At 44.1% G+C, this 14016-nt stretch overlaps 1 protein-coding gene across 2 annotated transcripts in view; it reads right to left on the minus strand.

Annotated features, from left to right (window-relative positions):
• Positions 1-5493, minus strand: part of Sh3rf1 (SH3 domain containing ring finger 1) — a 188926-nt gene extending 183433 nt beyond the window's left edge. For both annotated transcript variants that reach the window (XM_045153740.1, XM_045153739.1), the window contains exons 1-2: positions 5416-5493; positions 3293-3778 (exon numbers count right to left, since the gene is read on the minus strand). In XM_045153740.1, the coding sequence (XP_045009675.1) occupies positions 3293-3685 (393 nt within the window). In that variant the 5' untranslated portion in view covers positions 3686-3778; positions 5416-5493. The remainder of the gene's footprint in view (positions 1-3292; positions 3779-5415) is intronic.
• Between the last annotated feature and the right edge of the window lie 8523 nt (positions 5494-14016).

Below are 14016 nucleotides of genomic sequence, written 5' to 3' on the forward strand. Positions count from 1 at the left end.
CCCAATGTACGGTTGAGCATAACTAGTAAACTGCAGCAGCATTGCACGTGTTATCACTTTGAGCTTTGCACATGTGGAAACAGGCGCAACGCCCCACTTGGCTGTGTCAGAACATCTAAGCAAAAAGGATGCATGTTTGGGATTTATTATAGTCACTTCAGGTAAGTGTCCTAATGAGTGCATTACAAGCTCCATGTGGCTGTATGTTGCCAATTTCTTACACAAAAGAATTAGAACATAAAAGGTTTGTGTTCCAGAGACACATTTACCTTTCGGGTGCACGCCCTACTACGTGAGCTACAAATACTTGGGAGTAAGAGATATTAGTAACTGTTAATGGTGAACCAGATTTTAACGAGGGCTGATTTTTAGTAAGGAAACCTCATTTGCTTCAATTCACACTACTGAGCACTTTTCCCCTGTTGCTTCATCCCCACCCCCTACAAAGTAACCGACATTTCTGCTGCTTGTTCCTATCTGATCAGTAATCCACCAGCACCACCCACCCCCACTCTCCCACCCCTGCGGCTCCCACCATGCTGGGGATGGCCGGCCCAGTTTTTACATGGGTACTGGGGATCTGAACACATTTATATTTTATCCAAGCTATCCAAGGTCTCATTCAGTTGAGCTTTTTTGCAAGTAATTTTTTTTACATGCCAAAAAAAAAGAAAAGAAAACAGGCCAGAAAAAGAATATTAACATGATCAAAATCACCAAACACCAAACAAAGTCTTCACTTGCTCAGTTTTGGGAGCTTAGCAGTGTGGATAAAAGAGCAGTCATCTAAGCAGTATTAAACAATCGATTTCTATGCTTAAAGAATACTTAAAATCCAATGAGTACCAACTTGAACACTACAGCTTCTCCTTAAATTCCTTTTTATCAGTGATCAAACATTCACTGCATTCCTCTCAACAGGTAAGGCCCTGTGTCAACAACTAAGACACCTCTATTCATAGCCACAAGCTACATAGGCTTTCCCTGGTATAATTAACAGGAAACAAAACCTCTCCAAAGATGCAAATCTGCCCCTTCATTAGGGTAAACAGACCTGGTCCATGTCTCAGAAATTATTAACCTGACCACTGGTTCTGAGAGTAAAATATTCATGAGCCCATATGTATTAACCAAGATACCTGCAAACTCCATAAAAAAAGGCAAACCAGCAGGTCAATTTCACAGGGACACTCCAAATAAGAAAGTCATCCAAACAAGCGTGGTGATTCACAGTTATAATCCCAACGTTTACATTTTTGGGGCAAAAACAGGAGGTTGCCACAACTTTGAAGCCAGCCTGGACTAAAATAAAACCTTGTCTCAAACAAAAAAGAAAAAAAAAAGAGAGCTGGAGAGATGACTTAGTGGTTAAGCACTTGCCTGAGAAGCCAAAGGACCCCGGTTCGAGGCTCGATGCCCCAGGACCCATATAAGCCAGATGCACAAGGTGGCGCAGGCATCTGGAGTTCATTTGCAGTTGCTGGAGGCCCTGGTGCACCCATTCTCTATCTGCCTCTTTCTCTCTCTGCCAGTCGCTTTCAAATAAATAAATAAAAATTAACAATAAATAAATAAATAAACAAAAGAAGAGCTAGGGAGATAGCGAAGCACTTAAAGGCACTTGCTTGCAAAGCCAGCTGGCCCAGGGCTCAGTTCCACAGTACACCCCCTAAAGCCAGATGCACAAAGTGGCACATGCATCTGGAGTTTGTGAGCAATGGCAAGAGGCCTTGGTGTACCCATTCTGAATCTCATTCTCTTTCTCTTTCTCTGTACCCTTCTGAATCTCATTCTCTTTCTCTCTCTCTCTCTCTCTCTCTCTCTCTCTCTCTCTCACACACACACACACACACACACACACACACATGAATAAATAAAAAGAAAATAAAATAAAAGAGAAAGCCTTCCTAGCCCAATTTCCCTATTTTTTAAAAACAAGCTTTTCATTTATGTATTTGAGAGAGAGAAAGAAAAGTATGTGCATGACAGGACCAACTGCTACTGCAAATGAACTAACACTTAGCCAGCAGTTTTTGCAAGAAAATGCCTTTAACCATTGAGCCACCTCTCTAGCCCCTCCCTTATCTTTAAATGCATATATAGAAAGCTGACGGCCTCGTGATTAAATTGTTTTTTAGTAATCCAAACAATTTTCTGACTAAAATGCCTTACAAATCTTGCCTCTGGTGAGGTCTCCACATCTGTCTATGCTCTGTCATTTGTAAGGGATGAGCTAGAGAAGGACGTAAGAGAAGTACTACTGTTTCACAGCTGTCTGATGCGGATCTGTAAATTCACACTAACACCATCCCAAGGAGTTCTTTATTAAGTGAAAGAAGTCAGTTTTAAATTTTGACTATGAATATTTGAAAATAAAAATTCTCAACCAGCTTAACTGTTCTTTAAAATCAAACTGTAAAATCTATTTGGCCAGTTGCCAAAGACCAAATGTTTGACCAATTATCAAAATTGCTTTTTCCAACAAAAATGGAACTGATGGCTATGACTACTCCTCATTTTTTATGAAAAACAACAAAAGCACATCTTATCAGGAAGACATCCTGTGGTGAATAATCAGTATTTATGGAATTCCCTGCCTCCCAGAAATTAAGGTGTAGTAACAGTACGAATATTCAACTTCTGCCCAACGTTATATTTCAGGTCAGATGAAGAAAAATCATTTTGATGGGAAGCTTTCATTTCACTCCCTATAAAGCCTAACATAAAGCTAGATGTTTGAGTGTGGTCCTGTAACATTCTGTTGCTATGGCAATGAAACTGCTACCTGTGGCCATGATTTGTGAAAAATTCCTCCAACCAATAAATTCTATGTTGTGCATTCATAAAACCAACAATGATCCTAAGTAACAAAACAATTAAGGCTTGATTTCTTATGATTTACTCACACATATATTCACAACATATTATGCATATGCCTACAACCTTACATGATTATGATACCCCTAATTCCATTCAAAAGGCAAGACCATACTCAATTTTCATTTTAACACAGGTGTAAAAACTGCTATTTCACTGAATGTATCTGTTGCTCAAGGTATATCTTATAAGTCAATAGAGACTGCCAGAAGGGAAATTTTAAAATAAGAAATTTAGTATTTAAATACAATCTCATTCCAAGAGAAGAAAGAAAAAAAAAGACCTTGGGATACAATCTCCTATCTGCTCCACTAGGTGTGGCTTCTAAAGCAATGATCTGATTTAGAAAAAGAATACAGAGAAAATGTGGTGATCTCTACCTTTTTTCACCCAGCTGCCAGTACAGGCTACTCACCCTCACTGGGGGGCTCCAGGCTTGCACCCGAGGCTGCTGTCCTCCCTGGGAGCTCTGCAGATCTTTTGCATTACAATTAGCCACAGTGCTGCCCTGAGCCCTTAACACATTTGTGCAGTTGGCCCCATTGCTGCCACCAGGGCCAGGTTTCCAAGGCCTCTGTTTGATGCCATCCAGAAGTCTGACCAGTAGGATGTTACTGGGAAGCTCTTCCACACCAGAGCCAACGAGAGTCCTGCACTCGGGACATCGGAGTTCATTCCGGGAACCCACGATCCCCAGCAAACACCGCTTGCAGAATGTATGCTGGCAAGGTAAGACCTTGGCAGAAGCATCCAGGCGTTCTAGACACACAGGACACTCCAAGAGATCCAACAGGGCAGATTCATCCATCTTGATCTATTTAGTGAGTAAAACGCTTCAAAACGTTCATAGCTGAATGTAGCCCTTAAAGTGATTCATGTAACATCCATTTCAGACTTTGCTCTGGAGCCATGGGGAGAGGGGGAGGGAGAGAAAAATGAATGTTGTTATCTGGGAGAAAAGTTCACAGAGGAGCCAAGAACCAAAAAGTACACAAAAGTGTTTCCTCCCCATAGTGTAGCTTTGCTTTGGAATGTGGCTTCTAAACTCCAAAGTCAACAGTGAAAAACAAAACAAGCTTTTTAGACAATTCAGAATTAATGCCTAAAGATATGTAGAACAATACTGTATAGGATTAACTGTCAAGTTATACACACACACACAATATATATATATATATATATATACATATATATTTTTTTCTAGCAATAAACAGAAATTATTAAAAGCGATAAAGGACATATTTTCTTCAGCTCTGAAGAGTGGTTATTAGCTGCTTTAATAAGGTCCTCAAGTCATAGGAGAAGCTAACCAGAAGCAATTGAAGGTTTCCTCTACATAAAACTACTTTTAAATCCAACCAAGTTCCTTTCCCAATTTTTAAACCACTTTATACCATGGCTTGAGTGACTGAGTGACCCATGGGGTAAACATTCCAATGCTAAGTACATGTGTTTCTTCCCTGACTTAAAAATAAGCCAATTTAATATTATCGACCAAAAAAGGGGGGTGGTGGCTGAAGACTGACAAATTCTATAAAGGCAATAGCTAAGATTTGCTGGGAAACAGATGAAACCGTATCAGCCTTCACAGCAGTGGTGGACAAACTGAAACAGATTTCTGAACTGCCTGTCCAAATTCCCATTCAGAAAATGTAGCAAAATTATCACCCAAAGCATTGGACGACGGAATGCTGCAATGAAAACTCTTGAGTAGAATATGAAAATGGGACCATTCATGGCAAGTGACTGGCATTTAAGTCAGTTGCTGCACCACCACGGTCCCCACCTCAAGCAAAAAGCAATGTGCATGTGGATGGCCAGGAGAGAGGGGCGAGGAGATTTGGGAGGTAGCATTAACAGCTGTTCTCCGCAAATCGGAGCGGGGGGGGGGGGAGCGCCAGGGTGCGCCCCTCTGCGCCCGGTGGAGCACAGGTACCCAGGACCCCGCAGGGTGGCGCGGCCACTCGCCGCAGACACGCTCCGGAGCCAGGTGTGGTGAGCAGCCGCGGGCAGGGGACTTGTGCTGGGCTGAGCCAGAGGGCAGCGGCCGGGCGGCTCTGGGAGTAGGAATCGCACCCAAGTGCCTCCCTCTCGGCCAGCTCCCTCCAGGACAGGCCGAGGACAAAAAAAAAAAAATCTCCCAAAGGACTGCTGTAAGTTTTCAAGGACTTAAAAACCCGAACGAGCAGCCTTAAGTTGCAAAAGTCAGCCCCCAGCGAGAGCGGCGGGAAGCAGATGTTATCAGCGCGCCGGGAAGAGGCGCGGATCCCCGGGGACCCAGGCATCCGGGGAGGGGGCTGCGGCCCGGGGGGACAGCCCGCCGGCGACCCCGAGCCCAGGGGCAGCTTCGTGCCGGGAGAAGAGCACCGAGGCCGCGGGCTGGGGTCCAGCAGCCTGGCGGGGGAAGCAGCGGAGGGTGAGGAGCGCAGACTGACGCTGGCCAGAGGTTTCCAGGGTGGGTGAAGGTTGGGGTGTGGGGGGCGCCGACCTCCGCCTGCCCCGCGCCCGCCGGAGCCCCGCGCCCGCCGCGCGCCCTACCTCGCGCCCGGCTCCTCCTCTTTGTTCGCGGCGGCGGCGGAGGCGGAGGCCGAGGCAGATGCGTCCCCGCCGCGCCCGCCGCGCGCTGTGGCGGTGACGCCGCGGTGGCACCGGGAGACTCCTCTCCGCCGCACCCCTCGCGCGCGCACACGGCACGCCGCCGCCGCCGCCTCCTCCCACTTTCCCAGCCGAGGAGGGCGGAGGAAGAGGACGACGCGGGCCGGGAGGAGGAGGAGGAGGAGGAGGAGGAGGAGGCGGAGGAGGAGGAGGAGAGGCCTGGCTGCAGCCGGCGGCGCCCCAGGGCGCGAGGGGCGGCCCCGACCCAGCGCCTCCCTCCCCCAGGGCGCGGCTCCTCCCCGAGGCGCCCCGCGCCCGCCGAGCTACCTGCGCTGGAGCCCAAGGGGCTGGGGTGGGGATGGAGACGCCACGGAGCCGGGAGTCTGGGGTGAACGTCTCCGCGGGCAGAAAAAGCCTGAAAAAATGGAGCTACCCGGGAGGACGCCGGTGGGAGTGGCGCCTGAGGGAAGAAGGAAGGAGTCCCCGGGGACCAGGGCTCGGGCGGGTTGTGGACGACGCCTAACCTGGGGGTCGCCTGGCCCGAGACCAACTCCTCCGGGAGGGACCGGCCTGCGCGGGAGCGGCCCTGGCGGGAATCGAACCTACCTTGCTAGACGTGCGTTCAGCCGGGCACTCACTCGGTAGAGTCACAGCGACTCTCCACTAGGTCTGGGCAGACGTGTTGGATCGGTACGCGACAGCCTCCAGGCATCTGTCCATCCTTCCCGCCCCCCACCCCGGTCGGTCCCTTATCTGCCCGTCCCCTGGCATCAGCTCGGGGCGCTGACCCGAGCAATTTTGGAAAATTAATGATCCCGGATTTCAAAACTTGGGAAAGACTAGGAAAATACAGAGATGTGAGTTTAAAGCCCAGCTTTGGGAGGCTCTTCCGACCTGCTCTAAGTGGGGTGACCTCAGGTGGGCTGGCGCCATGAAGCTAGCTGGAGGGACCTTTTTAGATGTGACCCTGGGAGGGAGCCATCATCATGGCTGTAATCTCTGTTTTCGTTGCCTGGGGCTCACACCTGTAAACTGAAGTGTACGCTTGAAAAAGCTAGTGTCCATAGGTTGGGAGCTTTGCTCTGCAGCCTCCACTCAGAGGAGAAGGATAAAATAAAAATTAGGCATTAATTTCAAAGTGCCCATTATTTGATTTACACTCACCAACAGTTTACGAAAGGTTCTCCCAAATACCCTTCCTCAAAAAGTGGGCAGAAATTAGGCAGGAATAAAAGCGAGAAAGGGCTGCAGAAATTAGGCAAGAAATTCCTGCCAGGCCACCAACTAAGGTGACAATTTGAAGAGGAATCTCAGATTATCCTTTAGTCCTCAGCCAGAGCCAGAGTTGAACCATTCAAGACAAATCAAGATCACTTGAGTTAGGAAGGAAAAAAAAAAAAAAAAACAATATCAATTACCACTCGTTGTAAACCAGGCACTGTGCTGAACCCTTTCCGTGTATTAATTCAGTTCCCACAGCAGCTCTTGATGGCATCATTCCTCATTTTTGTTATAGAGGATTAATATCTGAGAATCATACTGCATGAACACCAAAAGTAATTGCCCACTTCCTTCTCTATTAGGAGGGAGGGACGTGGCATTTGAGCTGAAGAAAACAGGGGAAAGAATGGATGGAATTGAAAATTTATAATTATCTATAAGCAAGGCGTTCTGAAAGTGGCTAGCTCATGTAGCTCTGAATGTTGCTCAGTGAAGGGAAGATGAGGCTGACTGGAAAATTACAATGAGAAAATATGTCCAGTGTTGTACTCATCAGAGTGCTCTCTAAATATCTATGTATATGTCCATAGAGCAGTGCTTTCTGTCAGGAAAGCTTTTTGTAGATAGCAATAAGTACTAGGAAGATGAATGGTCGTGCTGAGAAGTGACAGTTAAGGGCTCATCTCCAAATGAGACATGTATATCACACCCATCCACCAAGGCTCAAGGAATAGTGCAGAAGAGGTGACAAAAAGAATATGAGAGCCAAGGGGTAGGGAGGAGTGCTGTGGAACCCGTCTTCTGCATGTTATGTGGCCATTGCACTCGTGACCTCACAGAGGCCGGAGTTACCTACACAATACTGAGTCCAACATGTCATCATGGATGATGAAGTAAAGAAGGCAAAAAAAAAATAAAAATAAAAAAATAAAAGAACTAGCTGGAATAGAAGTGGTTGCGAGGAAGCAGTATGGAGGAAGGGGGACAAAAGAAAATAATATGAGGAGATTATGACCAAAATACATTATATGCATTATGAAAATTGTCAATAAGAAAGTAAAACAGCTGGCATGTAGCAGGCATGATGTCATACGCCTTGAATCCCAGCACTTGAGACTGAGGTAGGAGTATCACTGTGAGTTCAAGACCAGCTTGGAGCTACACAGTGAGTTCCAGGTCAGCCTGAACTAGGGTAAGACCCTGCCTTGAAAAAAATAAGAGAGAGAGAAAACCTATCCAGTTTACAACTACTAAAACTAAATATAAAGCTGGTCACCCCTTCCCCAGGTCACAATAAGTAATGTGGAGCCAAAACCCTAGCTCTCCTGATTCCTAATCCAGTCTCATTTTCAACATTCTAAGGCCCTCAGTTTTTAAAATCTTTGTGTATGTGTGTGTGTGTGTGTGCATGTGTGTGTTCAGGTGTGCAAGAACAGACATGTATGTCATGATGTGTGTTTAGAGGTCAGAGGAAAGCTCTCGGTGTAAGTCTTGTCTTCCACCTTGCTTAAGGCAGGTCTCTTTGTTGTTCACCATTGGAAGCAGGCTAGCTAGCCCATGGACTTCTGGGATTATCTGGCCCATGCCTCCCAATCTGCTGTAGAAAGGAAGGCTGGGATTACAAGTGCTCGCTACTGCCTCCAATTTTCACATAGGTCTTGGGACTTGAACTCTGGAAGTCGTGCTTGCAAAGCAAGTGCTTTTACCCACTGAACCATCTCTCCAGCTCCAAAGGCCCTTAGTTTTGCCCTTACCCATCCCAGATAAAACTAGAGCCCAAGTGTGTGTCCTCCAAAATAAACTGTTAATCAACTGTCAATCATAATTATCCTGGTATAATATATACTTTTGCATAGCAGTAACCAAATACTAACAACTTAGGAAAAAAAAGATGTTTTTCGGTTCATAGTTGCAGAGGGTTCTATACATGTTTACTTGGGTAGAACATCACAGTGGCACTTTGTGGAGGAGAGCTGTTCACTCACAGCAGATGAGCAAAGAAGGAACACAGCAGGAAGCCAGCCAAGGGTACATCACCCACCCCTACTTCCTACTTGACCAACCTCCTACTATGCACCTCCATCCAATAATGCCATAAAATTATAAATCAATCAAGGGACTTGGCCCTCAGGAATCACTTATTTTCCAAAAGCATATGAACTGGCAACCAAGATCCCAAAATGTAAACCTACAGGGAACCTTCCGTATTCAAGTCATAACATGTCAAGAGTAAAGGACAACTTGTTTCATTCTTACTTCCATTTGTTCATTTTAGTGAGAGCAACAGATAGAGTTATAGGTAGGATAATACACCTGAAACTAAGCCAAGAAATCAGTAGTCACACCCAGTTTCAAAGAATACAATGTTTCCCAAGACTGGAATGATCAAAGAAACCAACACATACCTCTATGAATATTATGTGAGACATCACGGAGTTCTTTGAATGCCTCTGGTGCATATTCACAGTATTTTTTAGAAAACAACTCTTTTATTAGGTATAGTTTCTCTACCTATAAAAAGGAAGACTTTCAGTAAGTTACTTTAACCTTTTGGGTTATTTTTTGTCAAACAGTGAAAAACAAAATTCTTACAGTGAGTTTGGACAGTTGACATGGGAAGAAAAGTTATCTCTATTAAAGTAAGTTAGCATTATCAGCGAGGCATTACCCAGAGTTATACTAGTGATTCTTTCTTCCAAGGGTCTTAAAATCCTAGTAATTGTAAATCTAGTGAAGGGAGTACCAGAGGGGAAAGGCACTGGGGAAAGAGAAGCATGCCATCTCCTCATTGCTGGGAACTGAACATGAAGGGAGGAATGTCTGTTATGTTCATGACCCTTGTGACTTTGCACAGACACATGAAAAACATAAACACACTGTGACATAATAATGATAGCTTTTTGTCCTCCAAAGACTTCAAAGTCCTTGCACATATATTATTTATCTTCTCAGCATCCCTCCAGAGCAGTAAAGACATATAATTATCCCCAAGTTGCAGATGGGGTGGGAGAGAAACAAGGAAAAGAGAAGTTATTGCTCTTAGTGGTGATATAAATCAGCCTTTCAAAATCCCAGTCCTGAGCACTGTGGTAAACTTTGGTGTGGTAGTTATATGCTTATATATGCATATTCATACATGTGTCTGAGCATCACTTCCCCTTAAAACTTGTTCTTCCTCCAGTTTCCATCACACTGGCACATGACCACACTCTTCATCTAATTGTTCAAACTTGAAACCTAGGGGTCTTTTCTGATGTCTCCCTTTTTCCATCCACCCCACTCCACCAACAAACCTACTGAATTCTTCCCCAATATATCTTAATTTCTACCTACTGCCTTTTGCCTCCTGCTGTGGCTTGGATGTGGTCTTCCTTTCCACAAGTTGAAGTTTAGGCCTCATTGTAACAATATCGATGGTGGCGGGACTTTTAATAGGTGTTTGGGTCATGAATGGGTTAGTTCCTCTCTAGTGGGGCTGAGGTATTTCTGGAAGAAATAGGTGTGCTTACCATCATGTGGGATTGTATTAGTTACCATGAGAGTAGGTTCTATAAAATGAGGCCACCCCCTACCTCCCCTTTGTGCACCATTTTGCCTTTCACTTTGCTATGATGTTGTGATGCCACATGAGACCCTTGCCAGAAGCTAAGACAATACTGGTGCTGTGCTCGCCTGCCGTCCCACCCTCCAGAAACATGAGCCGAAACGAGTAGCTCCTGTATTGATCACTGTCTCCAGTATTCCCTTAGAGCAAAATAAAACTCCAATTCTCCATGGCATCTTTAGTTAACTCACCATCACTTTTTATGGCAGGTCCTCCTAAGCATCCTGGCTCCTCCCCTCTTGTCCTCATGTGGTTCCCTGAATGTGGTGACATCCAGAGCAAGCTCTGAGAAATGGGCAAAATGAACCTCCTTGGCTCTGATTCATTAATTTCTTCCCACCTAGGTAAGTTAGTTTTCTCATTCCTGTGACAAGAATACTGGACAAAGAGACTTAAGGAGGGAGAGTTTATTGTGGCTCACAGTTCAAGGGGGTCAGACCATCGTGGCAGGAAGGCTTGGGGGCTGGTGGGCTTCAGAGAGCAAGGAGCAATGAGTGCTTGTGCTCAGCTAGCTCCCACTCCTGCAGACGGCCCATGAAAAGGTACAGTCCTTATTTAAGGAGAATCTTCCCATGTCAAATAACCTGATCTAGAAAATCCCTTACAGATATCCCCAGACATTTATTTCCATGGTGTTTCTAAATCCTGCAAAGTTAACAATTGAAATCAACTCTCATACCTTCCCACCTGGAAGGAAAGCGGAACATCTTCCACACCTTCTAAAGCCCTCTGTGGTTGGGCCTTGCACCATCGAATTCTACTCCAGCACTTCATTTATTGTTCCTGTAGCATGCTTTGCTAATTTCTCCACTCTAATGAGCTTGAGGTCATGCTGGACTACATGAAACTGTCTCAAAAACAAATTAATAATAAAAAATAACTAATCAATGCTTATAATTATAGCCAACACATGTGATGTACTTAATAAATGATAGGCTTGGAAGGATGTTTTTCTTTTTTTGCCTTGTTTTTTGAGATAAGATATCATTACCTAGGTGATCTTGAACTTGAGATCCATCTGCCTCCTTCCAAGTGATGGGATTATGGCTGTATACTGCAACACCCTGCAATAGTATTATTTTTAGTAGAACATAGAGTCAATTGTGGGTTCAAAACCTGTAAAAAAAAATTACTTTCCAGGTTTCTTTAAGTTGCAGTTTTGCAGCCAGGCATGATGGTGCACACCTTTAATCCCAGCACTCAGGAGGCAGAGATAGGAGGATTGCCAGGAGTTCAAAGCTACCCTGAGATTACATAGTGAACTCCAGGTCAGCCTGGGCTATAGAGAGACTCTCCCTTGGGGGGGGGGAAAGTTCTGAGTTTAACTTCTATATTTGTACACATGGATAGAATATTATCTATTCTGAAAGTTGAAGAGTCAGCACAACACCTTTCTGCACGTAGTAGGGACTCAATAGAAAGAGTGTCTCCTGTTGTCTATATATACATCTGTCTGTTTCAGTTCACATGAATTACAGAGCAGTCTGGATGATTGATAATGTCCTTTGAAGCATTCTGTATTTATTTGCAGTTTTATTACATAAAGGACATCTAAGGGCAGTGGAATTCCCCTTGTATGAAGCCAAGTGCTCATGGATGCCCTGATTGTCAGGAAGCAGGGTTTAGAGTCAGGCAAGCCCAGAAAAGCTATTTTGGTCTGCACTAGTGGGAAGGTGATGCCGGCTACACTAGCTGGCAAAAAAAAAAAAAAATACAAGCAGATGGAGTACTTGTGAGCGCCTCCCAAGGGTTTAAGTTCAGTCAGAAAGGGTTCTGGAGGAAGAAGGAAGTAGATGCTACAGAGAAAGTTAAACTAATGAGTAGGCAGAAACTAAACAACACCGTCTGGAAACCCAGTCTGAACATTTGGGGAGTTGTATTTGATGGCAGGATACCTGGAGAGAGCTGGAGTTCTCTAAACTGACAAATTTTAACCAAGCTAGTCTTTGGAGAGTTTTCCTGCCCAAATCACTTGTGAAATTCACTCAATTCAGATGCTATGGTTTCATCCCTGGAGATCCTGAATAGGTCCAGCCTGGGCTCAACAATCACGTGATCGTTGTCTCAACTTCATTCAGAAATAAAACTAATTGGGCATGGTGGTGCATGCCTTTAATCCCAGCACTCAGTAGGCACAGGTAGGAGAATCACTATGAGTTCAAGGCCACCCTGAGACTACATAGTGAATTCTATGTTAGCCTGTACTAGAGGGAGACCCTACCTTGAAAAACCAAAAAAAAAAAAAAAAAAAAAAAAAAAAGACCCATATGAGAAAAAAAATTCTTCATTGCTTTATCTTGACAGAACCCAATATCATTTAAAAATTTTAAGCCCTAGCTTAAAGAGACTTAAAGAGGAGGATCACTATGAGTTCAAGGCCACCCTGAGACTACATAGTGAATTCCAGATCAGCCTGGACTAGAGTGAAACCCTACCTCAAAAAAAAAAAAAAAAGTAAGCCTTAAGGTGGTCTTGTTACTTGCAAGCAAACTTTACCTAATCTAACATACAAGAGAGAACGTACACAAAGAGGGCTGGAGAGATTGCTCAGTGGTTAATGTGCTTCCCTACAAAGCCTAACAACCCTGGTCTGATTTCCCAATACCCACAAAGTGGCGCATGCATCTGGAGTTCATTTACAGTGGCTGGGGTCCCTGATATGCTCATTCTATCTCTTTCTCTCTCTCTCTCTTCTTTGAAATAAAATAAAATAAATTTTAAAAAAGAAAGTAGACAAAGATCCATCACTTTTTCATCTTTGAGAAATGAAATTGCATAATCTTTTTTGGTAGCTCATCTTAAAAAATTATCAACTTTTAGCCTTCTTTCTTTTTGATGAAAGATAGAGGTAAACTCTTACAAGCCAAATACATAGGCCAACTTAAAAATCCACACATAAGGACAAAATGTAGTAATTCACTAGAGACTCAAAAACTGTGACTCAAGTTTCTTTCTTTTTTTTAATTGCATTAAGGAAAAGATACAGGTTTTTGTCAATTTACCTGCCCTAGCTTATATGTACAATCAAATAAAACCTAGATTCTATAATGCCATGAGTAACAAGGAACCTGTCATGACAAGTTCTTTTGTGTACAGCTAACTCTCCACCTTATCTTTTTCTTGCTCCTGGATAAAGTATGGGTTTATTCTTGTTCCTAAAGGCTTGGTAGACATCACAACCAGTCTGATTACACTATACTTAAACCTTGTTTTTCTTTCTTAAAATATATTTTAGATGCTTTATTTATTTGTGTGTGTGTGTGTGTGTGTGTGTGTGTGTGTGTGTACATACTTAGGTGCTATCTTCAGAAACACCATTCTCAACTGCCATGCCCAGTTTTTTTCTGTGTGGGTACTGGGAATTAAACTCAGGCCCTCAAGCACGTGAGGCAGGCACTTTCCCAACAGAGCTATCACTCCAACCTTAAACATTATTTTGCTGAAAACTTGCTTGAGGACTGGAGAGATGGCTTAGATGTTACGGCATTTGCCTGCAAAGCCAAATGACCCAGGTTTGATTCCCCAGGACCCATGTAAGCCAATAGCACAAGGGGGCACATGCATCTGAGTTCGTTTGCAGTAGCTACAGGCCCTGGCATGCCCATTCTCTCTGTGTCTGTCTCTCTTTTCTCTATCTCTCTCACTCTTTGCTTGCAAATAAATAAATAAAATTTTTAAAAATTATAAAAAGATAAAATTTTTAAAAACTTGCCTGAATT

This window comes from Jaculus jaculus, chromosome 1 (genome assembly GCF_020740685.1).
Source record: "Jaculus jaculus isolate mJacJac1 chromosome 1, mJacJac1.mat.Y.cur, whole genome shotgun sequence".
NCBI classification, from domain to species: Eukaryota; Metazoa; Chordata; class Mammalia; order Rodentia; family Dipodidae; genus Jaculus; species Jaculus jaculus.